The sequence below is a fragment of the Triticum aestivum genome, chromosome 2D (assembly GCF_018294505.1).
Source record: "Triticum aestivum cultivar Chinese Spring chromosome 2D, IWGSC CS RefSeq v2.1, whole genome shotgun sequence".
Taxonomy (NCBI): domain Eukaryota; kingdom Viridiplantae; phylum Streptophyta; class Magnoliopsida; order Poales; family Poaceae; genus Triticum; species Triticum aestivum.
This window is the reverse complement of record NC_057799.1, coordinates 268,956,045-268,967,928: the sequence shown is the minus strand read 5'-3', so window position 1 is coordinate 268,967,928 and position 11,884 is coordinate 268,956,045. Positions and strand designations below refer to the sequence as shown.

The window sequence follows — 11,884 nt, the reverse complement described above, 5'->3', positions numbered from 1 at the left end:
TAAATGGTGTATTTTGATAGTTCCAAAAGCAAGTTTTGCCATGATTACTTGTACAGTATATTGTTAATGGTCACGGTCACGAAAACACAATAATGATTGAAGGTGTTGTTGAAGATGAGTCCGATTACATTGGTGTAATAACCAACATAATATTGGATTAGTTCTTGGTCAAAGTTTGTATTGGGGAAGCCAAAGTATGCCTTACATACAGGAACTGAGGAAGTGTTTTTCTTTCTTTATTTCTTTGATGAAGCATAAAACACGGTTATAACGAACTAACTACCAAAGGTGATCCATGCACAACTATGGTTATTCCATGTTGTAATCAACAACAAAAACAAAGCTTTTTAGTCCCAAAAATGTTGGGGTAGGCTAGAGTTGAAACCCATAAGATCTCAAAACCAAGTCATGGTTCTGGCACCTGGATAGCCAACTTCCACGCACCCCTCTCCATGGCTAGTTCTTGGTGGCATTCTAGTCATTTAGATCCCTCTTTATGGACTCCTCCATCTGAAGTTTGGTCCAACCGACCTCTCTGGACATTATCGGCACACTTTGATCGTCCTCTATGCATTGGTGCTTCAGGAGGCATGCGTTGTATATGCCAAACCATCTTAGACGATCTTGGAGAAGCTTCTCTTCAATTGGTGCTACCCCAACTCTATCACGTATATCATCATTCCGAACTTGGTCCTTTCTTGTGTGGCCATATATCCATCTCGACATGCAAATCTCACCTAACTGTTGGACATGTTGCCTTTTAGTTGGCTAACATTATGCGCCATACAACATCACAAGGTCGAATCGCAGAACTGGCCTTTTATCTTTTGTGGCACTATCTCGTCACAGAGGATGCCAAAAGCTTGGCGCCACTTCACTCATCCAGTTTTGATTTGATGGCTCACATCTTCATCGATATCACCATCCTTTTGCGGCATTGACCCCAAATATCGAAAGATGTCCTTCTAAGGTACCACTTGCCCATCAAGGCTAACCTCCTCCTCCCCGTGCCTAGTAGTACTGAAGTGTACTTAGTTTTAGTTCTACCAAGCCTAAAAACTTTCCATTCCAAAGTTTGTTTCCACGGCTCTAACTTTCTATTAACCCCCCCCCGACTATCGTCGACTAGCACAACATCATCCGCAAAGAGCATACACCATGGGATATCTCCTTGTATATCCCTTGTGACCTCATCCATCACCAAAGCAAAAAAGATAAGGGCTCAAAGTTGACCGTTTGTGCAGTCCTATTTTAACTGTGGCTAAGAATTTGTTGATTTAACCTTACACAATGCGGTAGTAATTGTGTGGCAAACTAGTGCAAGGTTGGCACTCAAGCAAACAAGGCTTATTTTTACAATCATAAGTTGTATGGTAATTTTCCTTGTTTCCTTAACATTTCTTGATCATTCATGAACCAAAATGGGTTCCAAAAGTACCCGAGCTCTCTAAGAAGCTGCTTAATGAGATATAATATCTCATGCTAATACTATTTGTTATTATATGGCCTATCGGAATATAAGTATATCATAGGAAGAAAAGTAGTCAAATATGCCGATAAACTGACTACAGATTGGTGACAATATTAACTTTAACATAACAAGAAGTACAATACCGCTTTGCAGTCATTATCAAGTTTGCAATGCCTTGGCCAACAAGACCACAAGAAAATCCAACTGCACCATATAAAAGTCCCTGTTCTCAACATAGGGTATTTGAGATATTAGAAGAGGTAATAGCGGTTGTAACATTTCTGGGTCACAATAAGTATCGCACTGAACAAAAAAATTACCTTGAGAAGGTATGATCCAAGCCGTTGTTGAATGGAAAAACTGTATCCTGGCCTTTCAGCTTCAAAAACACTACATGAGTTCAGATCTCATCAGCGTTACACAGGATGAACAGTTGGATGCATTAGAAACAGTAATGAAGAACAATGCCAGCCAATTATAGTAGCACAAAGTGCACTGAGATTAACATGCAACAAGCAAGGGAAATGGGAAATAAGGCTAAAATGACAAGATAGTAGTACTTAACCCAATAATCATCTGATGGCATGTTTTTATGGAAAGGGAAGTATGCATCCAGCAATATTATGGTTCGAATCTGATCAATAACCAGGATTACTGTTACAGTTTACAGTTAGAGATTATTTACCTTTAGTCAGTTTATTAAGCATTGGTGACTCAACCGGATAAGATTTATACAAACAAACCTTGCCCTTTTTACAGTTTTTCACTCATTAAGAACTATGCACTGACAAACCTTGCTTTTTCTAGGGATGTAACTGGCCTTACTTTGTGGCTTGATTTATGGATAAAAGACAAATAACCTAGATTGCAGAAAAATTAGGCTAAAAGCTTTAATGGAACGGGAAGACAGTAATACACCTGTTCCCACTAAAGAACTTACACATAGAACTATAAGTACATAGAAATATTAAATGACATGCACCTAGAGACACAACGAGAAGTCACTTGCAATTAACACAAAATATTGCTTCCATTTTTTACTCCCACAGAATTGTTAGCATAGTTGATAACTCACCTGCTCGGGAGAGCATCATAAGCATGCCTAACACGCCCAAGAATACCTGCTGATGCAGACCCCCCACGGAATCGAGCATATGGTGCTAACATGCCAACTAAAGCAACATTAACAACTACGCCTACCAACATATCTGCTGCATACAACTCGAACTCTGACCAGAACTCATCGCCCCTCTTCTGAACCTCCGCAAAAGTCGCGCAACATGTGTCAATAACTATCTGCAAAACGTTCCACCAAAACGATCAATTAATAATCCTACCAATGAACACTTACCAGTGTGCAATTCTGCCTAAGATAAGAACCGAACCTACCTCCGTCCCAATTTTGAAGAGGAACACAGGATCAACCAGCATCCTATTCCGGAGAAGCCCACAGGATCTAATGGCAGGACCCAAGGGCCAAGCTGAGGCCTAGAACATGCAAACAGCAAAATAACTCCGAGTCAGCCACATAGCAATCCCAAAAGACGCATAAGAACGAGAGCACTTTACAACACCTGCATGTCCAAGTATCTCAGCAGCAGCAGCTTCTGAATCCCGATGCTCTTCGCTGCCTCGATCATATCGGCTGGCAAGCTGGACAAGCTAACCCCTTGCTTCTCCACCTCCTGGACTACCTGTTCGAAGCTAAGGATCGGCCCAAACTCATCATCCCCCTCATTGTGGCCATCCCCACCATCGCCACCCCCACCACTATCCCCACCTCCACCACCGCCGCCACCAGGCCGGAACTTCGCATTCCCACCCGACCCACTAACGTCAGCAACCTCCGCGCCCTTCTCTTGAAGCGCAGTCGGCTGGGTAACCGCGCCGACGTCCTCGGCAGAACCAGCAACCTTCCCCGCCTCTCGGGCGACCACAGCTGCGCCGGAGGTGGTGGCCGCGCTCCCATCCGCACTGGCCTGCGGCGGCAGCTGGCAACGGATTCCTCTAGCGATCCGCCTCCTTCCAGTCGGGTACGAACAGCCGCTCGGCCTAGCTAGAACGGCCCGGCACTTGACGGTGCCGACGCGGCCGTGCAGGCGAACGCTCGCGCACGAGAAGGCCATGCTCATGCTCCCTCGCAGCACTTACACAGCTGCGACCGCAACGCACACGCAGATATTGTCAGATTGAAATGAGCAACAACGAACCAAATCCCAACAATTAACAAGGGGAAATCGGATAAGCGCTTGCCTGCAGAATCAAGAGACTGGGTGATTTTTGGGCGGGCGGATTCGATTTGGACTGGATGCAGAGAGACCAGAGGAGTATGGTGGGTTGGTGGCGGCGGCGGCGGCGTCGGCGCGGCGCGAGGAAGAAGCGTGCACGGTGTGGGCAGTCTCTCAGATTCGGCTATTGGCAGTTTTTTTTTTTAGAAAAATTTACTATATGTCATATTACTTGCACTGGCGCCAGACTTACAAATACCCGAAATACAGTCACCAAACTTGCTCTAGGAGGTCATCTACGGTCCATTGTACGATTTGCTATACGTATTCACTGATTTGGCAGCTGACTGGGTGTCCACGCGTGCGCTAACTGCCAAGTCATCACCACCTGGTCGGACGAAATCAAATACGCGTGGAACCGGAGTTTGTTTTGTAAAATTGCCAGAGATAAATCAATCCCCCCGTCGGATCCCTCTCGCTCCCCTGTTCCTCGCTTGCAGTGCAGTGCGAGTGCGTGCTCGGCGCCGCCCCCAACCCCACGTCCGTCCCGCCGGCCGCTGCATGTGGGAGCGGGAGGCCGCACTGCCGTGAGAGGATTTGGGGATTAATTGTGAACAGAAGCAGCAGGAAGCCGAGGGAAGTGCACCTCCAGCACCGCCATCACGTTCATCGCCTTCCCCACGCTGCCCTGCACCTCTGCCTCGTGGTGTAGAGGCGAGGGCACTGCAGCCGCGATGCCAACATCAGCAGCCCGCCCACGGCGCTGGCCAGGATGCCACTGAGGATGGAGACGGCGTTGGCCGTGCGCACCCCCGCGGGCCGAGGAAAGAGACGATGGCGAGGTGGGGGAGAAGGCACACCACGTACCGCCTCGCCACCACTGCGATGTCAGGCTGCTGGCCAAGGAGCACGGTGTCAACGCGGAGCCGGAGGAGCGCGATGGACAGGAAGGCGGTGACCATGAGCAGCGTGCGGCGGAGCAGCGCCACGTTGCCTATCTCGTGCGCCTGGCCGCGGATGGGGTCCCCGCCCGCTGCAGCGCAGCACGTCGGACCCGCACCGCAGAGCTGCCCCCCGAGCGACTCCGGCGAGGCGGCGCCACGTCACGCCCCAAGAGGCTCCTCCGGTTTGGGTGGCTCATCCTCCTCGTCCCGAGCGTCTTCGAAGAAGCTCTCGTCGATACTATCCTCGTCGGTTGCTGCCACCATCGTCGTCCCATGAGCGATCGCGGTGCGGCCTGTCCGAGACGGCGGTGACCGCCCGCGTGCGCCGGCAGGGGACGGCATTGCATCACTTCTTCGGTCATTTTGCTCTGCTCTGTCACATTGCTCTTCTCGCACTGAGCATTCTGCATGGAACAAAGTTAATCTCCTTTTGCTAACCTGGCCTTGGAATTCTAATAGTATGTTTCATATCACTGAAGATCAAATCTGCTGACAACCTGACCTTGGAATTCTGTTTCATATCACTGAAGATCAAATCTGTTAACAATGTATCCAGTCATAATTTTTTCCTGGCAATGGTGAGCCATGTCACCCCATAAAAAGTAAACCAAGAGTACTGCCCATATGGTACCAAGAGTACTGGCGAATGTTCGTCAATAAGAATCTTACTATGTCTAATCGTAGCTCTATGGCTGCCAAAGCTTCGCGGCTTCAAGCATGATGAAACCAGGGGAATTCATGAGCAGGTTAGCTTCTTGGTAAGTGATTTGTCGATCAAACCTAAAAACAATTAGGTCTCCAAGAGGAAATGTATCGTCATCATAATTTTCAGTTCACAGTTCACACGATACAATGCAGTAGCTTACTGATAAGCTACGGCATGACAAAATTTATAGCCATCAGAACTACCTGAAAAGAAAACTACTCTACTACGATCAGACATCCGCTTTGCCTTGCCCTGTATGAAAACTACAGAATACAGAATGGTGGACGAACTGCACACTGATTGCAAGCACAGATGATCGGTGATCACAACCACGGGAGGGAACAGATGATCGACATTCATTTCCTTGATTTGATGGTCGAGGTAACTCAACATATCACCGCAACAAGCATAAGACCACATATCAAACTGCCAAATTGAAGATCACAGTGGCCATTTATGTTGTTCTATTAGCCCAAGTGATGCACCATACTTCTTCAATCCAATTCATCTATGTACAAATCAGGTTCTGTGGTTTATTTACAGACATACCAGGACCTCATTCCACACAATTTAGTAAGTAATATGATCCAAAAATTCCCATTCATTCACGGGTGAGAAAAAGACCAATTATCACCGAGAATTTGCAATCGCCTCATCTCATACTCAATTAATCATCCAGTACATTCATATGCCATATGCAGGAACTCTCGAACAAGATAGTAGTAAGACATTGGGTCCCTAAATTCATGCATATGGTCCAATCAGTAAACACAAGAACAACCAAGCCTCGACCCTCACCTCACATGAGCTCCTCCTCCTTGCGGAGGTACTCGTCGTCGTCGGACTGGTGGAGCACCACCACGCCGTTGGTGTCGGCCTTCCTGCAGTCCTGCGCGCCCCTAGCGGCGACCTCAAACCTGAGCGGCACGTCGGCCATGGACATTGATACGTCCATTTTGCATCATGCTTTTATATCGACATTTATTGCATTATGGGCTGTTATTACACGTTATGTCACAATACTTATGCCTATTCTCTCTTATTTTACAAGGTTTACATAAGGAGGGAGAATGCCGGCAGCTTGAATTCTGGGCTGGAAAAGGAGCAAATATTAGAGACCTATTCTGCACAACTCCAAAAGTCCTGAAACCCCACGGAAGTTGTTTTTGGAAATAATAAAAAATACTGAGCGAAAGAAATACCAGAGGGGGCCCACACCCTGCCCACGAGGGTGGGGGCGCGCCCTACCCCCTGGGCGCGCCCCTGCCTCGTGGGCCCCCTGTTGGCCCCCCGGTGCCCATCTTCTGCTATATGAAGTCTTTCGTCCGAAGAAAAATAAGAAGCAAGCTTTTGGGACGAGACTCCGCCGCTACGAGGCGGAACCTTGGCGGAACCAATCTAGGGCTCCGGCAGAGCTGTTCTGCCGGCGAAACTTCCCTCCGGGAGGGGGAAATCATCGCCATCGTCATCACCAACGCTCCTCTCATCGGGAGGGGGCCAATCTCCATCAACATCTTCACCAGTACCATCTCCTCTCAAACCCTATTTCATCTCTTGTATCCAATTCTTGTCTCTAAGTCTGGGATTGGTACCTGTAGGTTGCTAGTAGTGTTGATTACTCCTTGTAGTTGATGCTAGTTGGTTTATTCGGTGGAAGATAATATGTTCATGTCCTATATGCATATTAATACCCCTCTGATTATGAACATGAATATGCTTTGTGAGTAGTTACGTTTGTTCCTGAGGACATGGGAGAAGTCTTGCTATTAGTAGTCATGTGAATTTGGTATTCGTTCGATATTTTGATGAGATGTATGTTGTCTATCCTCTAGTGGTGTTATGTGAACGTCGACTACATGACACTTCACCATTGTTTGGGCCTAGAGGAAGGTATTGGGAAGTAATAAGTAGATGATGGGTTGCTAGAGTGGCAGAAGCTTAAACCCTACTTTATGTGTTGCTTCGTAAGCGGCTGATTTGGATCCATATGTTTCATGATATGGTTAGGTTTACCTTAATACTTCTTTAGTAGTTGCGGGTGCTTGCAATAGGGGTTAATCATAAGTGGGATGCTTGTCCAAGTAAGGACAGCACCCAAGCACCGGTCCACCCACATATCAAATTATCAAAGTACTGAACGCGAATCATATGAACGTGATGAAAACTAGCTTGACGATAATTCCCATGTGTCCTCGGGAGCGCTTTTCTCTATATAAAAGTTTGTCCAGGCTTGTCCTTTGCTACAAAAAGGATTGGGCCACCTTGCTGCACTTTATTTACTTTTGTTACTTGTTGCTCGTTGCAAATTATCTTATCACAAAACTATCTGTTACCTATAATTTCAGTGCTTGCAGAGAATACCTTGCTGAAAACCGCTTATCGTTTCCTTCTGCTACTCGTTGGGTTCGACACTCTTACTTATCGAAAGGACTATGATAGATCCCCTATACTTGTGGGTCATCAGACATGACCGCGACTTGGTGTTCTCGGTGATGCGCGCGAGCGCGGACTTGGGCACGGAGTTGCCGAAGAGGAACGAACGCTCCGTGTCGGGCTTCAGCCAGATGCGGCAGCACGCATGGGCGGCGAGGAGGTCGAGCGCGTGGATGGTGAGGTGGATGTAACACCCACGATGCGGTTATATCTCCCACGTGTCGAGGCACGACTTAGAGGCATAACCGCATTGTGGTATTGTCGCAAGAAGGGTTATCTTCACACAATCCCATGTAATGAACAAGAATGGGATAACGAGAGTTGGCTTACAATCGCCACTTCACACAATACATAAATTAATTCATACAACATCCAAAATCCACACATAGACCGACTACGGTCAAATCCAAATGAAAATAAGATAACCCCAAAAGTTAGATCCCCGATCGTCCCAACTGGGCTCCACTACTGATCATCAGTAAAAGAAACATAGTAACGACCACGTTCCTCGTCGAACTCCCACTTGAGCTTGGTTGCGTCATCTGCACTGGTACCGTCGGCACCTGCAACTGTTTTGGTAGAATCTGTGAGTCACGAGGACTCAGCAATCTCACACCCGCGAGATCAAGACTATTTAAGCTTATAGGAAAAGATGGGGTAATGAGGTGGAGCTGCAGCAAGCACTAAGCATATATGGTGGCTAACATACGCAGAAGAGAGCGAGAAGAGAAGCAACGCAACGGTCGCGAAGCTAGAAATGATCAAGAAGTGATCCTGAAACTACTTACGTTCATGCATAACTCAAACCGTGTTCCCTTCCCGGACTCCGCCGAAAAGAGACCATCACGGCTACACACACGGTTGATGTATTTTAATTAAGTCAAGTGACAAGTTCTCTACAACCGGACATTAACAAATTCCCATCTGCCTCATAACCGCGGGCACGGCTTTCGAAAGATAATACCCTGCAGGGGTGTCCCAACTTAGCCTATTATAAGCTCTCATGGTCAACGAAGGGTAAACCTTCTCCCGGGAAGACCCGATCAGTCTCGGAATCCCGGTTTACAAGACATTTCGACAATGGTAAAACAAGACCAGCAAAGCCGCCCGATGTGCCGACAAATCCCGATAGGAGCTGCACATATCTCGTTCTCAGGGCACACCGGATGAGACAGGCTATGAGTAAAACCAGACTTCGAGTTTCCCCGAGGTGGCCTCGCAGGCGGCTCGGTTCGGACCAACACTCGAAGGAGCACTGGCCCCGGGGGGGTGTCGTGGAATTGTCACGGCAGATGTCCTCAAGCTAGGACTTAGTCGCGGGGCCATCGCCGCTAGGAAGCTTGAAGGGGTTAAACGGGACAAGGAACACGAGGGTTTATACTGGTTCGGCCCCTTACGGTGAAGGTAAAAGCCTACGTCCAGTTGAGGTGGTATTGATTAAGGTTTTGATGACAAGGGATCTTAACTGCTATGCCTGGCTCTCGACGAGATCTTTCTTACCCTAAACCGCTGTCGGGTCGTCCCTTTTTATAGAGAGGTTGACGCCCAGCAGCTTCTGAGAGTCCCGGCCGGCTCATAAGAGTGTCCGGCTCGGACTCTCAACTATTCTTGCCTTACACTACAAGTTCTACCATAATGACGGTTGTAACCACGGGCCTTAAGCCATCTCCGGGTCTTAAGCCCATCTTTGGCCCACCGTCTTTAATCTTGGCGCCGGGCTTCAGGTGATGATCCTTATGTGTAACCCGGCCCCGCCGGGCGGGTGACCCTAAGGGTTATATCCTCAACAGGGGGGTTAAATAAAGATGACCCTCGGGCTCGCGAAAACCCAAGGGAAAAAGGCTTAGGTGGCAAATGGTAAAACCAAGGTTGGGCCTTGCTGGAGGAGTTTTATTCAAGGCGAACTGTCAAGGGGGTCCCATAAATCACCCAACCGCGTAAGGAACGCAAACTCAAGGAACATAATACCGGTATGACGGAAACTAGGGCGGCAAGAGTGGAACAAAACACCAGGCATAAGGCCGAGCCTTCCACCCTTTACCAAATATATAGATGCATTAATTAAATAAGAGATATTGTGATATGCCAAAATATCCATGTTCCCACATGGAACCAACTTCAACTTCACCTGCAACTAGCAACGCTATAAGAAGGGCTGAGCAAAAGCGGTAACTTAGCCAAACAACGGTTTGCTAGGAAAGGATGGTTAGAGGCTTGACATGGCAATATGGGAGGCATGATATAGCAAGTGGTAGGTAACGCAGCATGACAATAGAACGAACAACTAGCAAAGCAAAGATAGAAGTGATTTCGAGGGTATGGTCATCTTGCCTGCAAGGTTCTCAGAGTTGTCGAAAGCTTGATCCTCGTAAGCGTACTCAACAGGTTCCTCATTCACGAACTCTTCTTCCGGCTCTACCCACAGCAAGAACACAAGCAATGGAACCACAATCAATCATGGGAAAAGCACAAGCAACATGATGCAATACATGCATGATATGCGAGATGATATGCGATGCGTATGCGTGCTCCGGAAGAAAAAAGATGAACAAGGAAGTAACTTGGCAAACCAAGTATGCCACTAGAAAGATGAGATGATTTCGGTCGAAATCGATATAAAGATCACCGGAAACGGATGCACGGTTTGCAAATGGCAAGCAAAACAAGAATGACACGATTCTGCGATTAACAGCATGATAGCACTTAGAATACATCAAGTAACTATGCTACAGAAACCCAACATAGCAACAAAGCATATGGAAGTAATCTACAGAAGATTCTTGACAAAAGATGAACATTGAGCTACGGCTAGATCACACCATAACAGGTTCAAACAAGCATGGCAAAAGTGCAAAAGATATCAGCTTAACAGACTTGGAGAAAATACTGGACATGGCTGAAACAGCATCAGGTAGCAATGTTCAGAGCAAGCAATGAACATGCTACAGAAACTTAACATAGAAAAACAAGGCATGGAATGAATCTACTAAATGCATAGAGAAATATTCCCTTACTGGCCATGAGCCAAAAAGGATCAGAAGATATGATGGCACCCATGTAAACATAGCAAGTTCCGTTAACAAGTTTCAGACTTAGCAGAAAACAGAGCATGGCATTAACAGCATTATGAAGGCATCTTGGTGAGCTTGATTCACTCATTACAAAGCAATGCATGACAAAACAAGCATACCTACAGCAATATAGCATGTTTATGAAGCTATCCATGGCAAGATCAAGTACATAGCATGTATGGATCAACTACAACAACCTTGGCAAAATTGAATATCATGTTAATATTCTGCCAGAAATATTTTATAGCAAAAGTAGAGCAAGATTAAGACATGCTATGGCACTCTATAATTGCAAACAGGGGCATGGATGGATATAGCACAACTATATCTACAAAATATCCTTACTGAACATACCCAAAAGAAGTATGGATCGCACTGTAGACACATGGATACATGGCAACAAAATAACAGCACTAACAGACAGCAAAATTCTGTCCTTGAAAACAAAAATATCATGAAGCCTAGTTTGCATGCTTGTGCTAGTCACCACATAGATCACAAAAATGCATGGTATACACCTCTATAAAGATGGCATGGCATATATCAAAACACCTGTAGAGCTCATGCCCATAAGATGCACACATCAAATGCAACAAAAATAACAAAACCTCAAGTTCTAATAAGTAACAGCAGTAAACATCATATAGCACTCTTGCACCAGAGATTTGGGCATCAATATGGACTCAAACGGGCATGGCACAATGGAACAAAATGAGGAGCATCTCGAGGCGAAAATTTTGACATATCATGCACGCAAAACAGAGTAGTATGCAAAGAGTTATGAGGTGATGAACAGAGCAACATATGGTGAAAATTTCGGGACTTGGCAGAAAATGAGGGGGGAAAGTCAACCTCTAGATCTGGATCGGGGTCCGCACGGAAGCCGAGGCGGTCGGCTCGCCGGAGTTCGTCGCGGGGAGGGAGGAGGAGGCGCCGGCGGGGACGAGGACGAGGCGCGGAGGCGCTGGAGACGGGGGGCGGAGCGGCGGATGACGGTCGGCGGCGGGGAGCGGACGGCGGTCGGCGGGCGG

General features: G+C 47.0%; 2 protein-coding genes across 2 annotated transcripts in view; both read right to left on the bottom strand.

The window, feature by feature from the left end:
* Positions 1–3,807, bottom strand: part of LOC123052743 (protein RETICULATA, chloroplastic) — a gene marked incomplete at its 5' end in the record, with an annotated part of 24,341 nt that extends 20,534 nt beyond the window's left edge. The window contains 6 exon segments of the mRNA XM_044476072.1: positions 1,615–1,694; positions 1,792–1,861; positions 2,547–2,767; positions 2,861–2,959; positions 3,046–3,626; positions 3,725–3,807. Of these exon segments, the coding sequence (XP_044332007.1) occupies positions 1,615–1,694; positions 1,792–1,861; positions 2,547–2,767; positions 2,861–2,959; positions 3,046–3,603 (1,028 nt within the window).
* Positions 3,808–6,000: 2,193 nt separating this feature from the next.
* Positions 6,001–11,884, bottom strand: part of LOC123052741 (60S ribosome subunit biogenesis protein NIP7 homolog) — a 7,301-nt gene continuing 1,417 nt past the window's right edge. Inside the window, exons 2-3 of the mRNA XM_044476071.1 lie at positions 7,811–7,968; positions 6,001–6,298 (exon numbers count right to left, since the gene is read on the bottom strand). Coding sequence (XP_044332006.1) covers positions 6,149–6,298; positions 7,811–7,968 — 308 coding nt within the window. The 3' untranslated portion in view covers positions 6,001–6,148. The remainder of the gene's footprint in view (positions 6,299–7,810; positions 7,969–11,884) is intronic.